The 27,333-nt window shown below is 47.1% G+C and overlaps 1 protein-coding gene across 2 annotated transcripts in view; it reads right to left on the minus strand.

Annotated features, from left to right (window-relative positions):
- Positions 1-2,054: 2,054 nt before the first annotated feature.
- The window catches only part of Wdr93 (WD repeat domain 93), a 35,175-nt gene continuing 9,896 nt past the window's right edge, over positions 2,055-27,333 (minus strand). Inside the window, exons 5-18 of one of the 2 annotated variants that reach the window (XM_026784436.1) lie at positions 25,582-25,660; positions 22,746-22,861; positions 20,813-20,851; positions 17,470-17,505; positions 16,037-16,121; positions 12,687-12,858; positions 10,650-10,717; positions 10,071-10,157; positions 9,094-9,213; positions 7,967-8,180; positions 5,746-5,809; positions 4,471-4,627; positions 3,935-4,139; positions 2,055-2,338 (exon numbers count right to left, since the gene is read on the minus strand). In XM_026784436.1, the coding sequence (XP_026640237.1) occupies positions 2,239-2,338; positions 3,935-4,139; positions 4,471-4,627; positions 5,746-5,809; positions 7,967-8,180; positions 9,094-9,213; positions 10,071-10,157; positions 10,650-10,717; positions 12,687-12,858; positions 16,037-16,121; positions 17,470-17,505; positions 20,813-20,851; positions 22,746-22,861; positions 25,582-25,660 (1,542 nt within the window). In that variant the 3' untranslated portion in view covers positions 2,055-2,238. Of the gene's footprint in view, positions 2,339-3,934; positions 4,140-4,470; positions 4,628-5,745; positions 5,810-7,966; positions 8,181-9,093; positions 9,214-10,070; positions 10,158-10,649; positions 10,718-12,686; positions 12,859-16,036; positions 16,122-17,469; positions 17,506-20,812; positions 20,852-22,745; positions 22,862-25,581; positions 25,661-27,333 lie in introns of those variants that run through there. The other variant, XR_003377933.1, reaches the window with a different exon arrangement.

Here is a 27,333-nt window from a genome sequence, read left to right on the forward strand (position 1 = left end):
TCTTCCAGTGAGGAAGCTGCTTTCTCCATCTAACCTAGTTAACTCCCATGCTTTTCCAGGGAAGCTCGGTTCTGTTCACAGTGCCCACCCAGGAGTTCACAATTGTCTGTAATCTCGGTCACGGGCTGTAACTGGAGTCTGACGCCCTCTTCTGGCCTCCGCTGGTACCAGGCGCGCTTGTGGTACAGGTAAAACACCCATACGCACTAAGAATAAAAATTAGTATTTAAGCCATTGTTTTCTGAGGACATAAGAAGGATGCCGTCTGAAGGCGGGGCCGAGGGAGGGGGGTGGCGGTAGACAGTGCCCTCATCAGCAGGTGATAGATGGTTCCTGAGCAGGCCCAAGAGTTTGGCTTAGCGTCAGGTAGAAGAGAAACGGGTTGATGGGGTCCTCGCAGAGAATGAGAAAGTGACCACGCTTAGACAAGCGGCACGTGGCTGAGATCACAGGTTTTCTGGCCACGCATGGTGAATAGGGGCCTTCTACATGGGTAAGGGAGCAGCAAGCTTGTGAAACCCAGAGAACTGCAGAGCTAAGGGTTAGCCTCATCTCGCCACAACGCCGTTTGTCCTGGGGGGGGGGGGCAGGCCTTATGGCTTTATGTACACCTTCCCTCTGGTGCCCGTCACACTGGGAGGGGATGCTGTATTAAGTTTCGTGCCTAGGTGCTGTGTGCATCACCCTAGCGCTGCTCTCCTACTGATGTTCCTTGGGGCCTCTGTCATCCAGGGGAAGACCCTCTCTTGGGACAGCCAGCTTCCTCCTCAGCGGATGGCACACTGAGCCCTCCTAGCCTGGAGAGGGCTTGGCCAGGTCTTGCTGGTCCTTCTAGATGCCACACCTAAGTCCTTGGCATTTCCGGCTCCCTCTTCTCTTCTACACACCGGAAGTAAGAGGGCCTGTGTCAATGGCAGACGTGACAGCGTAGTCGCAGCTGGCAGGACACTCTTCTTGGATACCTTCCATTTACCTTATAGAGCTCTCCCTCCCCTGGGCAGATTGAAGTTTGGGGGACAGACCTCTATTGTCCCTCCAGGGATAAACAGGCACCACAGACCCGTGTCACCTACGTCATCATCTGACCACATTCAGGCCCAGAAGAGGCAGGCTTGGGACTCAGCTAGAGCCACAGGAAAGGGACATGAGCCGTGTGTGCTGTGCGCATCCTTTCCCAGGCCACTTTTGTGCGCTGGGTGCCATGGATGTGGTTTGTACCTGGGTACTGTGTGTGTCCTGCATGCTCACCCCAGGCGAGAGCTTAGCTGAAAGGGAATAGGGCTGAGAGAGATGCGGGGAAACTCCCATGCCAGGTCCACGCTCTTCCTGGGGCTCCAGAAGGGTCACTCCTAGCTGGCTGCTGCTCCAGTCAGCCAAGCCCCTTTGACTATGACCCTGGAGGTGGGTGGCTGGCTTGCGGGGAAGGTGATTCGACTGTTGGGGGTTGCTCCAACCTGTATAACCTGGGTCTGCGCTCTCCTCTGTACGTCAAGGGCAGACGTAAGGGCTGGCGGATGAAGCACGCATGCCGCATGCCCCTCGTGAAGCCTGGCTCTGAGCATTTGCCTCCTGCAATTCTCAACATGACCACATGGTGTCCTCAGAGAAACACATTTCCCTGAGCAGCAGGGAGTGTGGCTTTCCACAGGGAAGGGCGATTTCTGGAAAGAAATCCCACCAGGTCCAGACTCTCTGACCCCGGCTCCCATATCTGCGTGGTCTCCCCTCTACTCCCCTCCACTCTCCTGGCCCTCCTTCATTTCCCTTCTTCTGGGGCACCTCACCAGGGTCTTGGTCATGCTAAATATATACTTTCCCTGCTACACACCAGGCCCAGGCCATCAAAGAGTCTGTGAAGAACTGCTTCTAGTGGGTAAGGGTGTGGAAAGAGAAGGGGCCACACGGTAGCTGGCAGGCTGGCTGTCTTACTTGAAGGAAGTGACTTCCCTAGGCCTATGGAACTAGCGGTCCTCACTAGACTTGGAGAATCCAAGAGCTGGGCTCTGCTGGGGTCAGGGCTAGACAGCAATGATGAGCTACACGCACAGCAGCTTCCAGTTTCTTTATTTGACTGATATGTCTAACTCCACGAGGATTTAGTATTCGAGGGTTCTCAAAATCTGTTGGCCCCACTGGCTCCGAGGCTTGGAGTGTGGCTCTCTGTCACTGACCTTTTGCCTTGCAGGGTCATGGGGAGTGGCTGTCAAGGTGGAGGCTCCTGCGGAGGTCCCAGAGTGGTCACTTCTTTAAGTTTTCTTTCTGGAGAATAACGGAGTACCTCCGCAGCTGTGCCCACTGATCACGCCCTTTCATCTGGGTTTTCACCAGCTTTTGGAAGCTGAGGGCCACACAACCATCAATGAGAGCTGTCACCCCCAGCCACCCAGTCCCCTGGTCCCTGGCTGACCCTGAGCATTCAGGTGGGGAACTCTGAAAGATGACACACTGGCTTCATCTCTGTCCCTTCAGCCTGACAGACCTTTCCTGAGAATGGCAGGCCCATTGCTCTATGGAGCAGGCCCAAGGAAGATGGGTGCCTAGAAGCCCATGTACAAACAAAATACCCAAGGGAATCATTCAGCCTTCTGAAGGGAAGCGATTGTACTGCTACAGCACCATTCCTAAAGCAGACTGTGGCTCACAGCTGCAGAGGTCTGTGGTCAGCTTTTAAAAATGAGAGTTCAGCCCGGCCAGTGGTGTCCCACCCACGCCTTTAATCCCAGCACTTGGGAGGTAGAGGCAGGCAGATCTATGTGAGTTAGAGGCCAGCCTGGTCTACAGAGCAAGTTCCGAGACTGGCTCCATAGCTACTGAGAAACCCTGTCTCAAAGGAAAACAAAAGAAGAAAGAAAACAAGCCAAACAAAGGGGGGAGGGCATTTAGGGGCTGGAGGGAGGGGATTCAGGGGCTGGAGGGGGGATTCGGGAGCTGGAGAGACTTCTGGTTCTGTTCCTGTAGTCTGTGTGGGAAAGGGTAAGGACAGCGGGGCGAATGGGGGCTCAGATATGCCTGTCATCAGACTCTGAAGTTCCACCTTTGAGAACCTGGCCTGCAAGGAAGGCTAGCCCACTTAGCCAAGCAGCTTCCAGGCACTGCGAGGTGTGTGGCCTGTGCTCCCAGGAGCCCCTGGCTCTGGTCTGGAGCTAAGAGGACAGTTGCTGGCTTGTTTGCCCGTATGGGAATATGCTGACATCATCTCCTGAGGAGTCTGTGCCAGGAAGAGAGGGGAAGCCAGGAGGCTGCCACCAGGTGGAAAAGATGTTGAAGGAAGCAAGCTCGGGGCAGAAGGTGCACGGGGCTGTAGGCTGAGGAGCAGTTCTCAGCCTGGGACCTGGGCTAGAAATGGCCCAGCTAATTGCATGTTTCTGGCTTCTGTTAAACTGCTTGCTTGCTTTTCTTCCCCCTGCAACTGCCAATCAAGATGTAGTTTTTCTGTGTCCATTGCCTTTAAAAGTTCCCTGGAAAATGCTTTTGAGGCTGATTTATGAGAAGTGTTTTTCTCTAAACTTAATACAGACTCTCAGTTCAGACTTTGGTCCTGCTGATTGGCCTTTGGGTCTCTATCCCCAACATATAGGTGTTTTGCTGCCTGCATGTCTGGGACCAGTGGAGGCCAGAAGAAGGTATCAAATCTCTGGTACTCCCGGATGGTTGTGAGCTGCTCCTAAGTGATGGGGATAGAATCTCGGTCCTCTGGAAGAGCAGAATCTCTCACTGGCCTAGCACTCACAGAGTGGAATAGGTTGGTTCATGTGGTGAAAACCCTTCAGTTAGCAGTAATTAAATATGGAAAAGTTCTTAACCACAAGCCATATTCAGTGACGGCTCACCAGACACCACCTCGTCATCAGACACCACCCCACAATTGGGCGGGGTCTCACCAGACACAACCCCACAGTTGGGCGGTGGGGGGATGGGAGGCGGGGGATCTTACCTCTTCTGGAGATTCTGCTCACATCTTTTCTCCAGGGGCAACACCTGGGGGAAGGCCTGGTTACATTCCAAGTCCTTTTGAGAAATGGTACAATTTTTGGAGATATCTTCCAGGAGGGAATAGTCCTCAAAATTGAAACAGAAAATAGAATCTGGGGTGCCCTTGACACCATCAGTATGTGTGGTGTTACCATCCAGGTGGGCTCCTGTGAGGAGAGGAGACCATTGTGTTCAGTGTAATTGTCTCTCCATGGGTGTAGGGTCTTCAGAATGTGGGGCTGTTCTCTGGCTATGGAGGCTGGCTTACCTGGCTTGTTTTGGGAGGGAATTACTTAATCATGCAGAACAAAGACCTTGCCAGCATTTTATCAAAGAACATTGTGGGAACCAGGCTGAAGTCTCTTTTGGCCTGGGACAGAGGGGGCTGAGGAGGCAATTGAGAACCGCTGCCAAGCTTTTGTGAGCGGTCAGGAAAGGTCAGGGAAGAGTATAGTACGCCCCAGCACTGAGTGGCTGTCCTCAGATTCCCTTCCATACCATGAAGCAGAAAATAGGGACGGTGTGGAGACACAATGAAGAGCGGCTTCCAGGGCATCGTCTGGTGGTGGTGTACGGGGGCCGCAAAGGCACAGATGACTTCAGCCTTGGTCACATCCATGAGACTTATAGAGTGGTTCTTGGAAAAGATGAGCACCTAGGGACGAAAGAGAAAGAACTCTCAGAGTTGGCTCTCACAGGCAGAGGGTAGAGGCCACATTGGGACCCTCTTCCTACCTCCTGGCATCTGCCCACTTCAGACATAAGTTGCCACAAGGAAAAATCTGGTTCTCAGTCCAGGGTGCTGCCCTCATTCCCTCCCTGCTGGCCCTGGGCTTTCAGGGGCCCTTCCTGCATGCCCTTGGGGTCCCTCTCTGACACTTACGAACTCACTCTCCTGGTCTTGCCTGTCAGGTCCGCTCATCTCCTGGGGACTATAGGGACCCAACAGGACACTAGCTTTGACAGTGATTACTAACTCCTGGTGGGCACAGAGCGGATATTTGTAAACTCATGTTCCAAGAGCCACCCTGGGTCCTGCAGAGCCTCACCCACTGCCACACCATACCAGAAGTCACAGCCGTTCTCACTAACCTCTATCTCTGACCCTGACACTATTAGGGAGTCAGCAGAATGTGGCAGGACCAGCCAGCACGCCCATTCTCCAGTACACCCAGAGGCAGGTCAGCACGTGGTTATAGACCCTCTTAGAAGACGATGCTCCCTGTTTCCACCTCTCAGTGCTGTGGGTCTTATTGATGGGAGGGATGCCTGCATCCTCTGCCAGCACACAAGGCTAGTCCTTCCACCCCATCCCCACCCTCTTCCTCCTTCATACCTACTGACCTGAACTTTGGTTAGTACCTTTTGATACTGTCTCACTCAGCTTCTCTGGCTCTGCTGTCCCCTCCTGTCACACTCCCCGCCCCCCCTCTGCAACTTCTGCATCAGGTGGTCCCTCCTCTGTTACATTACAAATTAGGTCTGAGGCAGCTGTTTGGTGCTGTGTGTCCTGATGAAGTGTGAGCGCCGTCAGGGTGAGGACATTCTCTTTGGTGTGTGAGTATTTACTTGGTGCTTGGTATTGAATTTGGAGCCTGCTAACATTTACTATGCTGCTGATCACTACCCCCACCCAGCCTTGGGGTTTCTCTTCCATATCCATATCCATTTACATATCCAAAGCAAATCCAATGCCTAGCATGCAGTAGGCTGGCAGCAGCTGTTTCTGGAAGGGATGATGAACACACTTACAGAAGATGACCAAGGACCTACCATGCCAGGTAAGGCTGGGACCGGGGCCACTGTACAGATGGCTTCTTCCAGGTGCTTCGTGGGCCTATGGGGCACAAAAAGGGCATTCATTCCCCTTCTGTAAAGGTTTGAAGCTTTTATTATCTTCTCCTAGGTATTATTTCCATTTTGTGTATGAGTGCTCTACATACACGCCCACATGCCACAAGAGGACCTTTGATCCTATTACAGATGGCTGTGATCCACCACGTGATTGGTGGGAATGGAACTCAGAACCTCTGGAAAAGCAGCCAGTGCACTTAACCACTGAGCCATCTCTCCAGTCCCTAGGGAAACAGTTAATGTATACCAGTAGATATATCAAGGGATCATTCATAGTAGCAAACGAAACAAACAAATAAACAACAGAACCAGGAACAGTGTAGATACTCACCAGCAGGAGGCTGCTTAAGCAGCAGAAGATAACACAATGGAAACTGAACTGGATGGAGGTACATACATGTGCTCACATGTATAGCTTTCATGGTCAATGTTATAAAGCAAGTCAGAATAAACAGAATAGATAGAAAGGAAATTGAAGGCTCATAGAATATGATTCCACTCATAATTTCCTAAATACACACAACTTAATGCATTGTTTAGAGGCAAAATCATACAAAGATGGTAAATCCTTAAACCAAAGGAATGATAAGTAAAGGAAAAAAAGGTGTGATGGTGCACACCTTTAATCCCAGCACTCAGGAGGCAGAGGGAGGTGGATCTCTGTTTGAGGCCAGCTGGTCTACGATGTGAGTTCCAGGACAGCCAGGAGTGTTATACAGAGAAACCCTGAAAAAAAAAAAAAAAAGAAGGAAGGGAGAAAGAAAGAATAGGAAAATTATGTGGAAATTGGGAAAAATCCAACCCAAATATTTAGCAGCAACTCTCCTAAAAACTGGGGCTGTAGAGCTGGGTCAGTGATTAAACACACTTGGTTTTCCAGAGGACTTGGGTTGGGTTCTCAACACCCATGTGCTAGCTAACAACAGCGCATCGCTCCAGTTCCAGGGCATCTGAAACCCTTTCCTGTCCTCTGCAGGTGCTAACATGCACACAGTGCACAAACATACATGCAGCCAAGCGCTCATACTCGTAGATAAAAATAAATTTTTATAAAAGCTAAGGAAACAAAAAGTTTCTCACTGTTTGAACATGGGCGTGGCCAGGACATGTGCCTCTCCAGTAAGATCTTAGCAGATGTCAGGAAATCCAGAAGTGCGAGAAGCCTGTGTACTTTGCTGTTGCCCTCTCTCATGGATGGGCAAGCTTAGACCCGCAGGTGAGGAGCCTTGGGCAGCCAGCAGGAGAGAGCAGGAGGAAGGGAACCAGTGTTTCCTGGTCAACAGCCTGCTGGCTTCCATGAGTGGGAGAGAAGCTATCCTAGGCCCTAGCCTGCGGATGATGAGCCCCCAGTGGCCTGCAAGCACCTGTGCAAGCTAGGTAAGGCCGGTGGAGACCTGGCCTGGCTGGCTGCAGGCATGGGGGTGATGCTGAAGGACTGCTTTCTGCGGCCAGTCATATTGGGGGAGATTTGCTATGTGGCAGCTGATAGCAACCTTCAAGGAGAGAGGAGGAGGATGTGATCAGTTCCCTGGGGAACAGGAGATGATCAGTTTCTGCTGGGCACAGACAGTTTGTCTCATCGTGCACACACTGTATGGATTCATTTACATGCATATAACATTAAAAAAAAAACATTTTTGAGCCGGGCGGTGGTGGCGCACGCCTTTAATCCCAACACTCGGGAGGCAGAGGCAGGCGGATCTCTGTGAGTTCGAGACCAGCCTGGTCTACAGAGCTAGTTCCAGGACAGGCTCCAAAAACCACAGAGAAACCCTGTCTCGAAAAAAAAAAAAAAAAAAAAAAAAAAAAAAAAAAAAAACATTTTTGAGACAGGGTCTCACTATGCAACCCAAGCTCCTTTGCTTCCTGGATGCTAAGATTAAAGGTGTGTGCCACCATGCCTGGCCTTTTTTTTTTTTTTTTAAATTTTTTTCTTAAAGATCTCTGGAGAAATTGGTAAAAGTTATTCTAAGAGAGCTGAGCCTCTCTGTGGTCACATGGCATGGGGAAGGGACAGTTTTTCTAGAGATCTGTGCCCTACCCACATGCCACTGTGCTCAGGCACAGGAGGGTGGCGGGTATGGCCGTGGGCACTAGGCAGAGGCTGCCAGTCTTTCCTGTCTGACCCTGAGCCACTGACCTCTCCACAAGCACCTGGCTGGTGGGCCCCCGGGTCCCGCTGGCTGTCACCAGGTGGAGGGAAGAATCAGTGCAGAGCACCACACACATCATTTCCGACTTCACGGGGCCTTCTGGATACACGTTCCGTCCTTCGTGCACCAGGAAGAATCTTAGGAAGTGAATGCTTTGGCAGAAACACCCCTCGGGCAGAGCAATGACCCCAAAGAGGAATCCTGGGGAGAAAAAAATTACTCTAGCTGATCAGAAAAGATGAGGTAGCAGCCATGGGTTCTAGTTCTGTGACCAGAAAATGTGTGAGGGGCATGTATCAGGTAAGGACCAAGTCAAGCAAGGTGCAGCCTCTGCAAAGGGGAAACCCATGCCCATTGCAGAGGAACCATCGCAAGGAATCTTGTGCCTAGAGAGGAGCTGGGGGATGGGAGACCAAGGCCTTGGCCTTGGAGGGGAAGAAGTAGCAATAGAATGGAGGATCTACAGCTCAGCTGACCTACAGCTGCCCAAGGGATGACACACAGCACACAGAGGATGTGGCTTTAGAAACTGTATGTGTGTGCAGCCAAGCAAGCATCTACTGATATCCTCCCCTTGGGTTGAAAACAAGCTGTTGGCTATGGGGCTGTGAGTCACTGTTGATTCACGATCCCTGTTGAAGCCTGGCTCGTGGATCCTTCCAGATGTCAACATCTCTGCATATGCCAGGCTGGACCAGGAACCTGGACCACTGCTGGTCTTGCTTTGGCTGCCTTCTAGGTCCCTAGCTCTAATACCAGCAGAGTTCCCGCTGGTTGGCATGGGGGCAGTACAGCATGGAAGAAGACCTGCTTTCTTTGAGAGCAGGGGCAGAGGCTGCAGGACCTCTCAAGCTGTGCTGGGAGCCATATCTTCCCTGCAGTGGAACAGGGGAAGCGATGGCTGTGTTCTCAGGACCTGATGCACCGCCAGGCACAGAGCCAGCTCTCAATGACAACATGGCAATAGAAGCTAGTGTGTTCCAGGAAGGAAGAAGGGGAAGCAGGCCCAGCTGCCCCAAGAGGACTATGAACATAGATGAAGGAATCCCCAGCTCCTGGAGGCTCCCTGAGGAGACCCATCAGTGCTCAGTCAGGGGAGAGATGGGGAACTCACCTTCGGCCAGGTTCCACAGAATGAGCACACCGTCCTCACAGGCAAGGGCCAGGTAGGAGGAGGAGCTGCTGATCTGAGACACTGTAATGCGCGCAGCACAGGGCCACACGTTCTCACAGTCTAGAGGGAAGAGACATTTGCCAGGCCCCGCCCTGCCCAGCGCCTCTACCAGGGGAATCTGAGGCCCAGACTGGTCTATCCAACGCAGACTCTGAGCACTGGGAGCCCCTTGTCTAGACTCTCCACTTCTCTTCAGTACAGAGTAAAATAAGTCATAGCTAACATTTAGTGGCTATTTGCGGGCATGTGCGGGACATAGGCTTCTTACAGGTCACAGGTAGCATTTCATTTAACTTTCAGAAGAGTTCTATGCAGCAGATCCTGTTACAACTGCATCGCATAGGTAAGACTGAGAGATAAACAAGCAGCTCGACTAAAGGCCGTAGCCAATCAGTAGACAAGCGGGGAGGAGGGGGATTAGAAGCCAGGCTGCCTGCTAGAGGAAAGCTAGTCCTTCTGCATGCATACTTAACCTGATTTCCCCACCCCACCCCCCTCTCTCTTTTGAGACAGGGTTTCTCTGTGAAGCTTTGGAGCCTGGGAGCCTATCCTGAAACTTGCTCTGCAGGCCAGGTTGGCCTTGAACTCACAGAGATCCACCTGCCTCTGCCTCCCTAGTGCTGGGATTAAAGGCATGTGCCACCACGCTGGGCTGGACCAAGCGTGGCCTTCTGAAGCCAAACCCACTCTCCATTCACATCACATTCTGTAGGGCCCTGTGCACTGGACTCTGGACACTGTCACTACTGACAAGAAACATGACAGTCAGGGACAGACCCTGAGCACCCACTGAGCACCCCACTTCTGCCTGCACAGCTCCGGGTCCCTCAGGACACACTCTGACAGCTCAGCTGGAGACACACAGGCTCTCAGAGCCCCGCGCTAAGGTACTCTCTCAGCCTCGGCAGTTAAAGTACCAGTTTTATCCTTCAGAGTTTTGTTCAGCGAATAGAGGAAGAAGTTATGACTGCCAGTCCAGTGTATGCTGAGGACAAGGGCTGCCCCTGGAGGTGGGGAGAGAAGAAAGGGCTTTATTAGACATCAGGTAGCCTTTGGTTTGTGTCCTGCCTGTCAAGTCTGGAGTGTTTCGTTCTAATAGGTTCCTCTTGGCAGAAAGACGGACTTCCCAGGAAGGACAGTTGGTACCTCCCTGGAGGCCATTTCTAGCATAGGCTACAGCTGCCTTTGGCTGCTTTACATCTTCTAGAAGACATCCACTTGGATGTCAGAGTTTGGTCTGGTTGTTACGCATTCATAACCAGAAGCAGCGTGACAGACATATACTCACATGTCCTTCCAGGGCGGCCTCTCCCTGAAGTCCTGTGCCTTCCATCGTAGGGAAACTGGGCTCAGAGACACATACCCAGACAGACCCTGCCAAGCTACAGCTGGCAGCCTGATTACCACCTTCACTCCTGCCCACTACGTGAGGTCTGCCATGTGGACTCCTCCAGGAAGCCCCCTTCCCAGATGACTACTGTCCCACTCTCACTTACCTGGACAGATCTTGACATCCATTGGCACTGGGATCATGGAGTGAGTAAGGAAGTGGAATGTGGCCGTGCTGGGAAAGACAGACAGGAGTCAGAGCCACGTACTCCCCTTGGCAAGAAGAGATCTGGCACAATAAGTGACTAAGATCAGAATGGCTTAATTTCTGGGGATGAGCCTCCCAGAGCCTCACGACAGCAGCATGTTGGGACTAAGAGGCCACACAGACCTTGGTCACAGATGAAGACAGTGTGAGTGAAGTTGTGGGTCACTCATAGGCCAGCAGGGTACAGCTGGAGACTCAGCCAAAGGAACGCCCACCCCCCCATACAATTTTAGAAGGCCTTATCTGTCCTCAGAAAAGATCTCTTTTTTAAAAAAAAAAATATTTTTTTATTGTTTATTTAACTTTATTTTATGTGAAGGTGTCAGATCCCCTTCAGACAGTTGTGAGCTGCCATGTGGGTGCTGGGAATTGAACCTGGGTCCTCTGGAAGAGCAGTCAGTACTCTTAAGCACTGAGCCATCTCTCCAGCCCCCCAGAGGAGATCTCTTAAAGGCCAGATGTGGGTGACATTCCATAAATGCTTTCTCACCAGGGGGTCACAACACTCAAAGTGTGCTGATAAAATGGCCCTTATTTGGAGTGCTTGTGGATTTTTATGGTATTCCCACAGTATTCCCACAGCGGATAATACATGTGGTCCCTAAATATCTCCCTGGGCAGAAGGAACTAAGTGGGCACCATCAAGCCAGGCAAGGGTCTCAGCTCACAATAAAGGGCTGCCATGAAGGCTCAGCCTTCAGAATCTATATCCTGAGGTGAGGACATTCAAGGTGCACTTGACAGCAAGATGGAGAGATGTCAATTGACATGTGAAAACAAGATTGCTCCAAAGTCATACACAGCTTTGAGGCAAGTTGGTTCTTAAAACTGCGGCTACTTCAGACACTGGGCTCAGTTCTGACCATCAGAACGTGGGCTAACGAGGCTTGCCTGCTGACTGAGGTGTTAGCATACGCTACTGCTAACATACTGTAATAACTATAGACCTATACAACATCACGTTTAGAAAGACAAGGAGAGCCTGGTGTGACGCTCAGCAGCACAGGTCCTGCCTGGCACACAGAGGCCCTGGGTTAGATCCCAGTGCTGTAAAATAGCAAGAAAGAGCAAGAAGAAATGGAGGGGAATGTCCATAATGGTGGTAACTTCTTCCTTCCTTCCTTTCTTTCTTCCTTCCTTCCTTTCTTCCTTCCTTCCTTCCTTCCTTCCTTTCACTTTTTTTTTTTTTTTGTTATCTTCTCTTTGTGTGCTTTTTCCTTTTTGGAAACCAGGAAGAAACAGAAAAGATGTCATGCATGTATCTAACTCTATCTCATCTCCATAGATACATATGAAGCTCCTGCTTCTTTTCCCTTGTCTGAGGTGCTGGGCTTTGAACCCAGGCTTTGGACAGTGTTCTGCTGAGTCATATAGCTATTCCTTCTTTAACATTCTAGTTCCCAGCTTTCGTTCTAGCTCTATTTAAACAAGCCCCACAGAACATTTTACAAGGATCTGCAGGGGCTGGAGAGAGTGCTCACTGGTTGCGATCACTGTTCTAGAGCAGTTGGGGTCCCAGCACCCCTGTGATGGTAGCTCACAACTGTCTATAATCCGGTTCCCGTGGATGATCTGAGGCCCTCTTCTGATCTCCATGGGCACTGCATGCACATGGTACAAAGACATACATGTAGGCAAACACCCATGCACAAAATTTAAAAGTTAATTAAGTAAAATTAAAATAAACTTTTAAGAAGAATCTGCTGAAATTCCCCCAAGCTCAAAGAGGTTTTAGAGGGGGACTCATCCAGGATGCTTACATGGGTGCAGTGGGCACAGAGCCAGCAGCAGCTCTTCAGCTCTGCAGGAAGCAGGGCCTGGCAGCCTCCTCCCCCAGGCTCACCTGAATGGCTCCTCCTCCCCCATGCTCACCTGAGCATCTCCTTTTCACCCTGGCTCACCTGAGCTTACATGGATCCTCCTCCCCCATGCTCACCTGAGCGGCTCCTCCTCCCACTCCCCTTCCAGGTACTTCCTGTAGGAGGCACAGAAGATCTCCTTGTGCTGTTCCCACTGCACATCCTTGATGAAGTGATTCTGCCCGGAGCCCAGCCCACTGTAGTCCTCTATCTTTGAAAAAATCTCCAAGGGGCTTTTAAATGTTGTACCTGGATTGAAGAGATCCCAGGATTCAATGAAATCCTGTTTCCCTTTGCTGGTTCCTTCAGAAGCCTCACCTCAGAAACCCGCAGTGGATCTGTGAACCGGGGATCCAGCCCCGGCCACCCTCTCCCTTTAATGCACAGGCTCAGAGAGTCCAGGCAAAGGACAAATGTTCTCCCTCTCTGCACCGCCAACCTGGCACCCCAGTCTTTCTGCAAAAGGGCCAAGGGAACGCCCATGGTGTGCTAAGGCCTGTGCTGCTGTTTCTCCAACAAAGAAAGGCCCCGACCTGGCAATGACCATCACTTCCCGCTATTCCTATGCAGTCTTTGCCCTCCTCTGCATTCTAGAGCTAGGAGTAAAACCCAGGATCTCATGCCCAGCAGGCAATCACTCCCATTAAAACATTCCCAGTCCACTATGCCGTCCTGTGCTTGCGTGCATGTGTGCATGCGTGTGTGCGGGGTCTGTGTACTTGTTACTATAGGTATGTGTGAAGGCCAGAGGTAGACGACAGCTGTCTTTCCTTAATCATTCTCTGCCTTTAGTCTTTGAGACAGGGTCTCTCAGTGACCCTGAGAGCTAGACTGAATGGACGACTAGCTTCAGGGATCCATCTAGTTGCCCTCACGCCCTCCCAGTTCTGGGGTTATAAGGCACACACCATCACACAACACTTTTTATGTGGGTTCCGGGGATCTGAACTCAGGTCATCAGGCTTACACAGGAGATACTTTACCTACTGAACTATATCCCAGACCACTACTGCCATTCTTACACAGGTCTCTTGGTATTTACAACTTTTATCTATCTATCTATCTATCTATCTATCTATCTATCTATCTATCTATCTATCTATCTATCATCTCAAGATGTGATAGAGAGTGACCTTGACTCACGATCCTCCTGCCTCTGCCTCTGTAAATGCTAGGATTACAGATTCATCTTTTTTGTTGTTGTTGTTGTTTGTTTGTTTGTTTTGAGACGTGAAAACAGGCTTCTCTCCGTAGCTCTGGCTGTCCTGGAATTCACTCTGTGTAGACCAGGCTGACCTTGAACTCACAGAGATCCCCCCCCCCCACGCCTCCGCCTCCCGAGTGCTGGGATTAAAGGCCCTGTGCCACCACTGCCCAGATGATTAATCTTTTCTTAATTACTACAGTTTTACAACAAACCTTTAACATTTTTATAGTATATATGTATTTGCTTTATGTGTGTGTTGCCTGCATGTATGTATGTGCACATGCATTCTTGGTGCCCACAGAGGTCAGAAGAGGGGGCCCGATTCCCCGGAACTGGAGTTGTTGATGGTTGTAACTGCTGTGTAGCTGAAGGGACCCAAACGTGGGTCACCTATAAGAGCAGCAAGTGCTCTTAGCTACTGCTCCATCTCTCCAGCCCTTGTAACAAATCTTGTGAATCTAATCACTAATTTCTTTAAAAAAATTTTAATGACCTTTTATTTTCCGCGTGTGGTGTTTGGCCTGCATGTCTGTGTTGCGTGTGCATGCCCGGTGTCCATGGAGGGCAGATTCAGTGTCAGGTCCCCTCTGACTGGAATGAGCCACCATGTGGGTACTACGAAGTGAACGTGGTTCCTTTGTGAAAATAACACATGTCCTTACTGCCGAGCCACATCCCCAGCTTCCACTAATATTATCTTTTTAAGTTAATGCTATTCTTTGGCCTTTGCATTTCTCTCTGATTTTTTCCCAAAATAATTTATTTATTTTTATTTTATGTGCATTGATGTTTTGCCTGCGCATATGTCTGTGTGAGGGTGTCAGATACTCTGGAACTAGAGTTACAGACCATCATAAATTCCTAGGTGGGTGCTGGAAATTGAACCCTGGGTCCTCTGGAAGAGCAGCCAGCGCTCTTACCTGCTAAGCCATCTTTCCAACCCTTTCTCTTTGATTTTTAATAGCTGCAAAGTATTCCTATGTATAAATTTTAACTAAAATAGATTTTACCTACCAGTCTGCTGTCCTTGTCAATAACGCTATGAAGTCTACGGGTGTAGGTAAATATTTTTATTGGTATGTCTTTAAGACCATGTGGGTGCCAAGATACTCCATATTCTCTGCTTATAATGGCTCACTGCTTTCCTCTTCTTGGCCAACTCTTACTTAACCTTCTAGACTTTGCTCCAATATCCCTTCATTTGATAAAGCCTTTGTTTATCCCTGGGCAGAGTGAGACATTCCTTTCTGTTTTTACAGTCCTAAATGTTTCCAGTTACTATACTTAAAATACCATACTGTGGCTTCCTTCCATTCTCCCTTTGTCTTTCGGATTTCCATGCTTGTTTGCAGGCATTAAGCAAGAGTGATAATGACTTATATACAAGTATGGGAATGAGTTAATTCTTCCTAGTAATCTCTTTGATCTCCTAATTCTGTTTTTTTTTTATTTTTTTGGTTTATTTTTTTGGTTTTTTTTTTTTTTTTTTTTGGTTTTTCGAGACAGGGTTTCTCTGTGGCTTTGGAGCCTGTCCTAGATCTAGCTCTGTAGACCAGGCTGGTCTCGAACTCACAGAGATCTGCCTGTCTCTGCCTCCCGAGTGCTGGGATTAAAGGCGTGCGCCACCACCACCCGGCTCTCCTAATTCTGTTTTTTAAAGATTTATTTGTTTATTATGTATAGTGTTCTACCTACATGTATGCCTGCAGCCAGAAGAGGGCACCAGATCTCATTACAGATGGTTGTGAGCCACCATGTAATTGCTGGGAATTGAACTCAGGACCTCTGGAAGAGCAGCCAGGGCTCTTATCCTGAGAACCATCTCTCCAGCCCCAATCTCCTAATTCTACCAACTGAATTCTTGTAATATTTGTGCTTCCTTTTGGTTTTTAGTCCTAAGGCCTCAGAGTTTAAAAATATTCCTCTTTAGCCGGGCGGTGGTGGCGCACGCCTTTAATCCCAGCACTAGGGAGGCAGAGGCAGGCAGATCTCTGTGAGTTCGAGACCAGCCTGGTCTACAGAGCTAGTTCCAGGACAGGCTCCAAAGCCACAGAGAAACCCTGTCTCGGAAAAAAAAAAAATTCCTCTTTAGAATTGTGCATTTTAATTAGTTATTACTGCTAACAAGTAGGAAACAAGAACATGGAGTAGGGCTAGAAAGGAAAACAAAAGGGGAGCCAACAGCAAAAAAAAAAAAAGCAAGTGCTACCTCTTACTTACCTGCTATGGGCTTAGGCGGTTTAATCTTCATTACATAAAATGGAGGACTCAACTTAATGTCAGTTTTAAAACAAATGTTTAAGTCCTAAAATAAAGCAAAGGCGCTATAAACTAACAAAGGAGATTATATGGAATCATTAAAATAACCATTCTTAAGGATGCCAAGAAAAAGAGAAAAATGAGCCGGGCGGTGGTGGCGCACGCCTTTAATCCCAGCACTAGGGAGGCAGAGGCAGGCGGATCTCTGTGAGTTCGAGACCAGCCTGGTCTACAGAGCTAGTTCCAGGACAGGCTCCAAAGCCACAGAGAAATCCTGTCTCGAAAAACAAAACAAACAAACAAACAAAAAAAAACAAAAAAAAAAGAGAGAAAAATGAGCAGGACAAGTAGAAATAAAAAAAAAAGAAATGGAAAACTCAAACTTGCCAATAACAACATTAAATGTAAATGCTCTAAATACTATACTTAGGAAGCAGATACATCAGTTCTGACTGCTAGGTGGATTCACTCATTCTTATATCCCTGTGTTATCACCAATATTTACTGAATATGCATAATGCACCAAGCACAAAAATAAGAAAGACACATTAATGAAAATACAAACTTCAACCATATGATGTCAAAAACAAACTCTATTTAAGCCAGCACTTGGAAGGCTGAGACAGTAGATTATGAGTTTGAGGCCATCCTGGGCTACAGGGCAAATTTAAAATTAGCTTCAGCTACACAGAGAGATGCTGTGTCAAATAGACAGAGAGAGTGTGTGTGTGTGTGTGTGAGAGAGAGAGAGAGAGAGAGAGAGAGAGAGAGAGAGAGAGAGAGAAACCCTACTTCAATTCTCAGTTTAAATATAAATAAACATATTAAAAATAAAACTATTAAAACTGGTGGTCTATATTAACTCTAAATAATTAAAGGAAAGCAGGGGTGGCCAATACTAATGTCTGACTTGGGTTTCAATCAGAACAGCCTACTCAGAGCCAAAGAGTACATGAGTAAAGTTAAAATGTTAGTTTGTCGGAAAACAAACTCCTCAAACAGTTCTGCATCTAATAACAGGGTTTCAAAATACACAAACAAAACCTCACAGAAGGGAGAAAACAAATATAGCCATAGAGATGCCACTTCCAAATGATGGTAGGATGAAGCACCCAGATATGGGAGTGAAATATAGCATGGATGTAGGAAGAAAAGCAAGTAGGATGCAGAGGATTTGAATCATTTGTCCAAAACAAGCAGAATTTACCGTCTTTTCAAATGCATTTAACAATATTTGGGGCATAAAACAAATCTTAATAGACTTGAAAGGTGTCAAACTGCAAAAAAAAATCCAGTAAAATATTAACAAACTAAAACTAGCAAGCTGTGAAGAGTCAGTCTTGACTATAGAATAGCACAGGACTGGGGAGCTAGTTCAGTGATAAGGTGTTTACCTGGATTGTATGAGGGCTTTGTCTTGGTCCCAAGTTCTGGGAAATAAAAAAGCACAAATAATTCAGTAATGTTATGATCAAGAAAGAGAAATAGACAAAAGAAAAAACCACAAAGGAAACATTTACACACATATCTTTGGTGGTGGTGGTGGTGGTGGTGGTGGTGGTGGTGGTGGTGATGGTGGAGGTGGTGGGATGTATGCATGTGTTTTGAGACAGGGTCTTACATTTAGCTCTGGCTGTCCTGGAACTCCCTATGTAGACCAGGCTGGACTTGAACTCACATTGATCTGCCTGCCCCTGCCTCCTGAGTGCTGGGATTAAAGGCATGCTCTACGCCCAGCATCACACACATATCTTTATGAAATAGAATGCTTACATAAAATGAATTATCACCGAAACTGACTCAAAACATTGAAAAAATAATGGACTGAACAGCATAGAAGTTGAAAACATAATAAAATTCTTTGCTGTTAAGTAAGACCTCAAGACTTTCACCTAAGAGGAAGATATACAGCTTACCTTACAAGGAAGGCTAGCACATCGTGACACTGGAAGCTGAACAGAAAACTATCCAGACAAATTCACACAGAAACAAGAAGCCAGCTTCATGTCTCATATTTAAACTTGAAAATACCTGTGAACCTAGGATCATCGTGTGTGTGCATGTGTATGTGCGCGTGTGTCTGTGTAGATCACCCAAACAGAGCACACTACCAAACAGCTCAGCACAGGCTACATAGCCAGCCCACGCTGGGTAGGTGTTTTTTATTTATTTATTTATTTATTTATTTATTTATTTATTTATTTTTGTTTTTATCAATTTTTGTTTTTATCACAATCTAGGAGTCATTTGGGAAGAGAGACCTTCAGCTAGAAAATACCTCCGTCTAGGCATTGCAATCCCTGACTTCAAACTCTACTACTGAGCTACAGTACTGAAAACAGCCTGATATTGGCATAGAACAGGCTGAAGGACCAGTGGAACCAAATAGAAGACCCAGATATCAATCCACACATCTTTGAACACCTGATCTTTGATAGAAGCAAAAAGTATCAAATGGGAAAAAAGCATATTTAACAAGTGGTGCTGGCATAACTGGATATCAACATGTAGAAAAATGAAAATAGACCCATATCAATCACCATGCACAAAACAAACTCTTACAAGCTGAGGCTGGAGGGACAGGCCCAGGCTGAATTAGACACAGGCTAATTTACTGCCTCTCTGTAGGGACCCTGGAAAGCCTAAGAGAGCAAGAACAAGAAACAGAAAAGGTTGTCAGGACTTGTAGCTGTGGTTATGTCTACAAGATAAAAAGTTATTAGACAGCAAGCAAGTCATGAGAAGAGATATAAATGCTCAGTAAAGAGATCGGCAGGGCCAGGATGGGAGGAAGAGAACAAGGCGCTCACAGCCCAGCAGGGCCTGGAGGGACTCACAGAGGCCTTCGTTCGGATGTGTGAACTCTGCACCTAAGAGTCTCTCCCTTTTATTAGATCGATTTTTGAAGTCGTGTGTTTGTGTGGAGGAGTGTGCATTAAGTGTAGGTGCCTGAAGAGGCCAAAAGAGGAATTCAAATCCCCTGGAGCTGGAGTTACAGACAGTTATAAGCTCCAGCTGTAGGTGCTAAGAACCAAACTCAGACGCTCTGCAAGGGCAACAAGTGCTCTTAATCACCGAGACATCCCTCCATCTCTCCAGCCACCCTTCATTTTTTTCTGAGAGTATTTCTTTAAATTCTGCACCTTCATTTAAGCAACATACAAAAATCAGTAAGTTCATATGAACCAGTGTGGTAGAGACTTGTCTTTTATTGAGACAGAGTCCTGTTTTGTAGCCCTGTCTGTCTGTCCTGGAACTCACTACGTAGACTAGGCTGACCTTGAATTTTCAGAAATCTGCCTGCCTCTGCTTCTTATATTTTGGGATTAAAATTGTGCACCACTGGATGGTTGCACTGCATGCCTTTAATCCCAGCACTCAAGAGGCAGAGGCAAGTAGATCTCTGTAAGTTCGAGGCCAGCCTGGTCTACAGAGTGAGTTCCAGGGCTGGTTCCATAGCTACTGAGAAACCCTGTCTTGAAAAACCAAAACCAACCAACCAACCAAATTAATAAATAATGTTGTTGTGCACCACACCATGTCTGACTTCTTTTTTTTTTTTTTTTTTTTTTTTTTTTTTTTGGTTTTTCGAGACAGGGTTTCTCTGTGGCTTTGGAGCCTGTCCTGGAACTAGCTCTTGTAGACCAGGCTGGTCTCGAACTCACAGAGATCCGCCTGCCTCTGCCTCCCGAGTGCTGGGATTAAAGGCGTGCGCCACCACCGCCCGGCTCATGTCTGACTTCTTGTCTTTTTTTTTTTTTGCCTCCCCAGCCCTGAACACTTCTCTCTGGAGGAGCCTCAACCATTGTTTACGTCTTGAAGAATGTTTCTTTTCTGAGAGAGAATTTCATGTACCACAGGCTGGCTTCATAATTGCTCCATAGTCAAGGAAGACTGAGAACTCTTGATCCTCCTGGATGGCCCTCCCAAGTGCTGCAGGAGCCTATGCCTCCATGCTGTCAGCTAGTGAGCCAACTTTTCCAAGAGTGATGTTGCCATGTGTTGTTTATGTAGCTTGAGATTAAGAGTAACTTCAAGGGTGGGAGGAAGGACTCTCACGAGGGACCCCATTTCAGATGTCTGTGGGTCCTCTGCTAAACCTTAAGAAAGGGTATGTATGCTCCATGTACAGGAAGTCTGCACCATCTCCCAAAGCATCACAAGATGAAGATGAACCCCACAGCTCTCACTTGACTTGGTGGACCACACTGTCACAGTGGCAGAGGCAAACCCAGGTTTCATGGGGTCCTCTTTAAGGCAAAGAACAAAATCAGGACATAGTAGTGTGTGTCTGGAATCCCAACACTGGGAGGCAGTGAAAAACTGATAGTTCGAGATCAGTGTGGGCTACATGGACACCCAGCCTCAAAAACAAATACCCATAAAGTTACCAACCCAGAACACCCACAGCCATTCTAACCCACTCCACACGAGGGAGATTACAGCATAGGGAAATTAGAGTCTCAAGTGATGGCGATGAACAATACTTTGGGGGCTTGTCAGTGGTGGGGCTGGGGCTGAGCTCCCTGAGCTTCAGACAAACCTGCCTCAGGTCACATGGTTTGAGGCTGTCTTCAGTGGTTTAAGATTTGCGATTAAGACCCAGAGATGCTGGGAGCAGGGCCCCAGCAGGACATGTTAGCAGTACACTTGATAGAGGATGCACTTTTCACTTACGGGCACGACCCCTTCAAATGCAACTTAGGTCTCTCTGAAGACTGTCTTATGGGTCCTTACCATTTCCACACACTCTATAGCAGCAGGCTCAGGAGTGCTCTGAGGAAGGAAAGAGGAAACGGAAACAAATTCACAATAGGTTTGATGTGTGTTCCTGACTCCCTGCTATCTGCAGAGATGTTCTTTCTCCCCTGGTCCCATTTTTTCTTTTAAGAAGTGAATTCACGAGCTGTGTATGGTGGCGCACAGCTTTTAATCCCAGCACTCAGGAGGCAGTGACAGGCAGGTCTCTGTGAGTTCGAGGCTAAACTGATCTACAGAGTAAGTTCCAGGACAGCCAGGGCTGTTACACAGAGAAACCCTATCTGAAAAAAACTAAACAAAACAACAAACAGTAACAACAAAAAGAAGTGAATTCATGGCGTACACATGGAGGTTCAATATCTGGGCAGTCCCCTAGCCTATAGGGCTTCAAGGCGTGACCTTTAAGGTTGGAGAAAGATGAAGTACTTAGAGATTATAGGTGTGGGATGAGTGGATCCGTTAGGACACTTTTATAAAAATGAATGTTGGAGAAACTTGCAATGACTATTTCTTTAATTTTTTATTATTTTATGTGATATATATTTTATTATATTGTAATTAATTTTTGATAAATTAAATTAAAATTTAATATCAAATTAAATAGTTCAATTTAAAAATTTGATATTTAAAGAAATAATTTAGTTTAATAATTAATTGACTTTTATTTATTTGTGAGAAGGAGCCTTGTGTGTGACTTGGTTGGGTTGTGGGAATCAGAGAACGACCTGTGGGAGTCAGTTCTCTCCTGCCATGTGGGTCTCAGGGGTCAAACGCAGGCTGTCAACTTCTCAGTGTGTTCCTTTTCCCACCGAGCAATCTTCAGGGCCGTCCTTTTCTTTTTTAAATTGACACATGTATAGAGCACCGTGGGATGTTTCTGCACATGGTTATATTGTGTTGTGTTCCTTTTACTTTTCTTTTTTCTTCCAAGACAGAGTCTTACTATGTAGCGCTGGCTGTCCTGGAACTCACTATGTAGATCGGGCCGGCCTTGAACTCACATCCATCCACCTGCTTCTTCCTCCAGAGAGCTAGGGTGAAAGGAGTGTGCCACTATGCCCAGCAGCCTCTGGTGTGTTCCTAAAGTGAACATTTCTGATTTGGGAGATATAGCAATGATGATAACAGTTTATATTTAAGTAACTCCAAATATAACAAGTAAAAGATCTACCAGCTGGGTGGTGGTGGCATACACCTTTAAATCCAGCACTCAGGAGGCAGAGACAGGCAGATCTCTGTGAGTTCAAGGCCAGCCTGGTCTATAAGAGCTAGTTCCAGGACAGGCTCCAAAGCTACAGAAATACAGTACTGTCTCGAAAAACAAAAAACAAAACAAAACAAAAAGATCGACTACTGTTACATGCTGGTTGATTCTCAGTACATTAAAAAACAACAACAACAACAACAAAAAAAAAAAACAAGTGAATACCCAGGCAGTGGAGGCAGATACCTTTAATTCCAGCACTCAGGATCTCTGAGTTCTAGGCCAGCCTGGTCTACAAAGAGTTCCAGGACAGCCAGGGCTATACAGAGAAACCTTGTCTGTATTACTACACTCTGGGAGACCCCGAGTGGACCACGAAACCTTCAAGGATCACTTCAGGCCAGGAGAGGGAAAGTTATCTGTGGGGCAGAAATCAGAACAACCCTCCATCCCCCGCGAAAGAATTGCCTGTATGCCGTCTCAGGGGTAGGAACTCCAAGTCAAGAGGGACCCTGAAACTAGGGCTCCTCAAGATACCTTTATTGACAAATATTCTATCTAAAGTAAATCAGTTCTGGAGACAGTCACTGTTCCTGCTGTCATCTGTCAAGCCTTTCAGTGGCCTTGCTATTTCCACGGAGGATTTAGGGTAGATTTGGGCTAAGGGCGGAGAGGAAAGCAGTGATTGAAAAAGCTGTTTCCTACCAGTTGCAGCTGCTTGGTTTTTTTCTTTGGATTTTGAGCAGACTGTGGGTGTTCCATTTCCTTTATCCAAGTCTCCTTGGGCAATTTATACACTTCCAGCCAAATATCCCCAGCTCCTGTGTTGGGAAACCAAACAAGAAAGCATTAAGTAACTGCTAGCAGGCGAGTTTCAGCTGAAGAAGGTGTGTTTTCTCAGAAGTGCTGGCCTGCAGAGCCAGAACCTTTGCAGCAGGCACCCATGGAAGAGAGGCTTGCACCAACTGAAGCACTGGCTATGGCCAGCCCTCACTAACTGAGCAACGTTTGCATGGAGAGCTGACCCCTTACGCCACGGCTATCTAATGGAATCAGGGGCTTCTCCCACAACACTGACACAATGCATTTTTAATCAAACTGTCTTCTTTGCCAAGTCCCCTGATTTCTGTGCCGCAAACAGTCAGTTCTACTGGCAGTCTGCCCTAGAGTTGACATTGCCAGCTAGGGAAGGAAGGTGGCACATCTGAGCACAGTAAGAGAGTCTTGGAGCAATGGAAAGGTTGGAATTCTTCCAGCCAACCTTTGAGATGATGATCTATGGGAGGCTATTGGGCCTTTTCCCAGTGCAAGGCCCAGTTGGGAGAGGTTGCTCTCCCACGGACTGGGTCCTGCCTCAATGTTCCATTAAGACTACAGTCATCTGGACACTTTATCATCACACTTCCGGTTTCCATGATGGAATAAATGCCCATCATTCTAAGCTGCCCAGTTTGTGGTACTTTGTTGTGAGAGCCCAAGAACATGACTGCATGTATGTTTGTACATCATGTATGTGCCTGGTACCTGCAGAGGCCAAAAGAGGGTGCCAGATCCTCTGGAACTAGTGTTACATATGGTTGATTGCTGCCATATCAATACTGGGAATCCAACCTGGGTCCTCTGGAAGAGGATCCAGTGCTTTTAACTGCTGAGCCATCTCTCAGGCCCCTACCATGTCCTAAATTTTCTAAAATCTCAAATCTCTATCTTCCTCAAGCATTTAGTATTTGAGGGCCCGTAGGGGACCAAAAAAGTATAAATTCAGACTCATATAAAATATGTTCAAATATTTAAAAGCTGAAAATCAAACCACCAAACATTTGAATAAAATATGTTCTGTTTACACAGGCATAACTGCAGCTGGCAAGATGGGCTACAGGGGCTAAGACTGGCGGGAAATCTCAGATATCTTAATTCTTCTTAAAGTTTTACCTGCCAGATCTCTGAGTTTGAGGCCAGCCTGGTCTACAGAGTGACTTCCAGGACAGCCAAAGCTACACAGAGAAACCCTGCCTCAAAATACAAAGAACAAAACAAAAAAATTTACCCACCAATCTTAGCACCCTCTACACATGTCACAGTTGTGTAGCTTGGTGTTCTTGTGGGACTCCTAACAGTGGGAACGGGGCTGTTTCTGATTCTTTTGCCTGCTTTTGGGACCCCCCCCCCTTCATCCTACTGTATTGCCTTGTCAAGTCTTAATATGAGGGGAGGTGCCTTGTCCTTATTGAACTTGGTATGCTTGTCTGGTTACATCCCTGGGAAGCCTGTCTTTTTCTGAAGGGAAATGGAGGAGGAGTGGATCTAGGGGAGAGAAGAGACTGTGAGGAAAGGAAACTGGTCAGGATGTAATATATGAGAGAAGAGTTTTTAAAAAAAAAAGAAGGAAAGAAACAAGACAAAAAAGATACCTGTATCTTCTCAAAGCTGCTCCCCACATGTCTAATTATTACAACAGTGGTTTCAACAGAAGACCACATGATCTTTGGTACTCCTGCCTTGGGAGACACCTACATCACCTTCCTCTGAATGCTGTCTGGACTTAGGGACTTTCTCCTTGAAGAGGATAAAAAGGAAAACAGTGAGCTAGGTAGACCTAGAGTGACAGCTACTCTGGAGGGTGAGGTAGGAGGATTGCTTTGCTTGCGCACAGGATTTTGGAGCCAGTCTGGAGGAACCTGTGAGCTAGGTTAATATGAGCAAAAGCAAGTCAGCTGGGACCCTACAGTTCCTGAGACAGTGTGCTGGTTTCCCCTAAATCCCAGCCTCGGCTGAGCCATGAGAAAAAAGGTAGACACCCTGAAGTGAAGGGCACCCAACTTGCTACTTGGTTGATTCTCCTGGAAAATGTCGAGATAATGGAAACCAGGCAATGACCAAGAAGCTGTCACAGGAGTACACTAGGGGGACATGTGATTCCATGCAATATTGTATCTTTGCCTAAAACAAGGAGAAAAAAATAACAAGAAAAAAAAGCTGAAGCGATGGGAAACCTGGTTAGTAGGGGCTAATCAGTGATCTAGTACCATTGTTACTGGCTTTGTGTCCACACTCACGCCATAGGGTAAATGGAGGCTAGTGAAGAATACGGAGGAACTATGTCTGGCTTTGCTACTGTTCTGGTTTTATTTTTAAGGCTTTATTTATTTCCTGTGTATGAGTGTTTTGTCTCCAGGTATGTCTGTACACCACCTGTGTGCAGTGCCCAAGAGAGGGTGTCAGATATCCTGAAACTGGAGTTACAGATGGTTGTAAGCTGTTATGGGGATGCTGGAAATCAAGCCCTGGGCCTCTGGAAGAGCAGCCAGTGCTCTCAACTGATGAGCCATCTCTCCAGCCCTTGCATTTTTTTTAATTGAAAGTTATTTATTTTGTTTGTTTGCTTTTTTTGAGTCAGGGTCTCACTATGTAGCCTTACATGCATGATCCTTCTACCTGAGCCTCCATGGTGCCACCACACATATCTAAATATAGAATTAGTCCTAAATAAAAGGGAGAGACACAGATCGGAACCTCCCTCGCAGCTTTTGGGTGAGCTTGCCTTGGAAGAGGAATGCAGCGTAGTCCCCGGTCTGAGAGAGCTCTGTCTTTACACAGCTGCTTTGCTTGCTGGCATCATCCTGAAAAGAAGAGATGCCGACAGAGTGAGGGCCATGCTGGGGAGGAGCATATGGCAGGGGTTCCTGTGGGGCACACCTGGACAGGGGTCCTCAGAAGCCTGCCATGGTGTGGTGCCGCCCATCATTTTGCATTCCCCATTTCTGCCCAGGAACGGGACAAGACAGCGTGTGAAGAAATGGGACTTGCTGTAGACACCGTTCCTCGTGGGTCATGGGATGCCATCTGATGTGGTTTGCAAACCCTAAAGTCAATTATTCAGTTTAGTCAAGGTGAGATCTCTAGGATACTGAACACTGGTGCTTGTTGGACAAGCCTCGAGCTGGAATAGAGCAGAAGCTGGGTGTAGCCTTGGAATAAAGCTCCTCCAATCTGGGGCCAACTGAGAGAGGCTGGGAGATGGGTATGCTACCTTGGAGGAGCTTGAGAGCTACTAATAAAATACGGCAGCTAGACTAGTTTTATTGGTGAGCTCCTTAATTTGTTTAAAGAGTAAACAATTTTTATTTATGTATCTCTCCATATCTATCAACTTATAGCAGAGATTTTTGCAAACCTACAAAATGAAAGTGGCATGACCAGCCCCCATGTGGCTCTCATGATGCTCCACTGTACCCGTACCAGGCTCCATTGGGCTACAGCGTAGCTCCACTGTGACATAAAAATGCACAATCGTAGCCGGGCGGTGGTGGCGCACGCCTTTAATCCCAGCACTCGGGAGGCAGAGGCAGGCGGATCTTTGTGAGTTCGAGGCCAGCCTGGTCTACAAGAGCTAGTTCAAGGACAGAAACCAAAAAGCTACAGAGAAACCCTGTCTCGAAAATTCAAAAAAAAAAAAGCGCAATTGTGACACCATAATACAGCACTGTTACCTCAAAATGCTGACTTGTGCCAACACAATGCTTCATGACAACATTACAATGATGCATTGTGGCATCTCAACTCTTCATTCTGCAACCTTTTTTTTTTTAAATTTTCATTCAAGATGCTTTATTACACAAAAAAGAGGGATTCAGAGTCCTGAACATTCAGCATGGGGACAGGTACCCCTTGGATTCATTCTGCAATCTTAATGCCGTTTGTGATGTCACAGTGCTCCACTGTAGACATAATATTGTACTGTGCCACAACAATGCTGAATTGTGACAATATAATGTTCTATTGTGTCATTAGAATGTTTCATTGAGACACCACAGAGCTAAATTGTGTAATCAGAATGCTGCACTGTGGCATTACGTCCATTGTGTGATGACAATATTGTTTTTGTGTTATAACGATCTACCATTCAACACAAGTTTGCATTTAGACATAATAATTCTGCATTGTGCCATTACAATATTCAATTTTGTCACCACACTGCTGCATTGTGATGTTATAATCTCCACTGTGACATCACATTGCATCCCAACTGATGTCACATTATTTAACTGTGCTGTCACAATGTTGCACTGGACACTTTGTGATACATTAAAATGCTTTCTTGAACCATCAAAATGATGTATTGTCACTCGGGAGGCAGAGGCAGGCGGATCTCTGTGAGTTCGAGGCCAGCCTGGTCTACAAAGGGAGTTCCAGGACAGGCTCCAAAGATACAGAGAAACCCTGTCTTGAAAAAAAAAAATAAAAAAAATGATGCATTGTGACATCACTGTCCTGCACTGTAACATCACAATGA

Source organism: Microtus ochrogaster, chromosome 22, assembly GCF_000317375.1.
Source record: "Microtus ochrogaster isolate Prairie Vole_2 chromosome 22, MicOch1.0, whole genome shotgun sequence".
NCBI lineage: Eukaryota > Metazoa > Chordata > Mammalia > Rodentia > Cricetidae > Microtus > Microtus ochrogaster.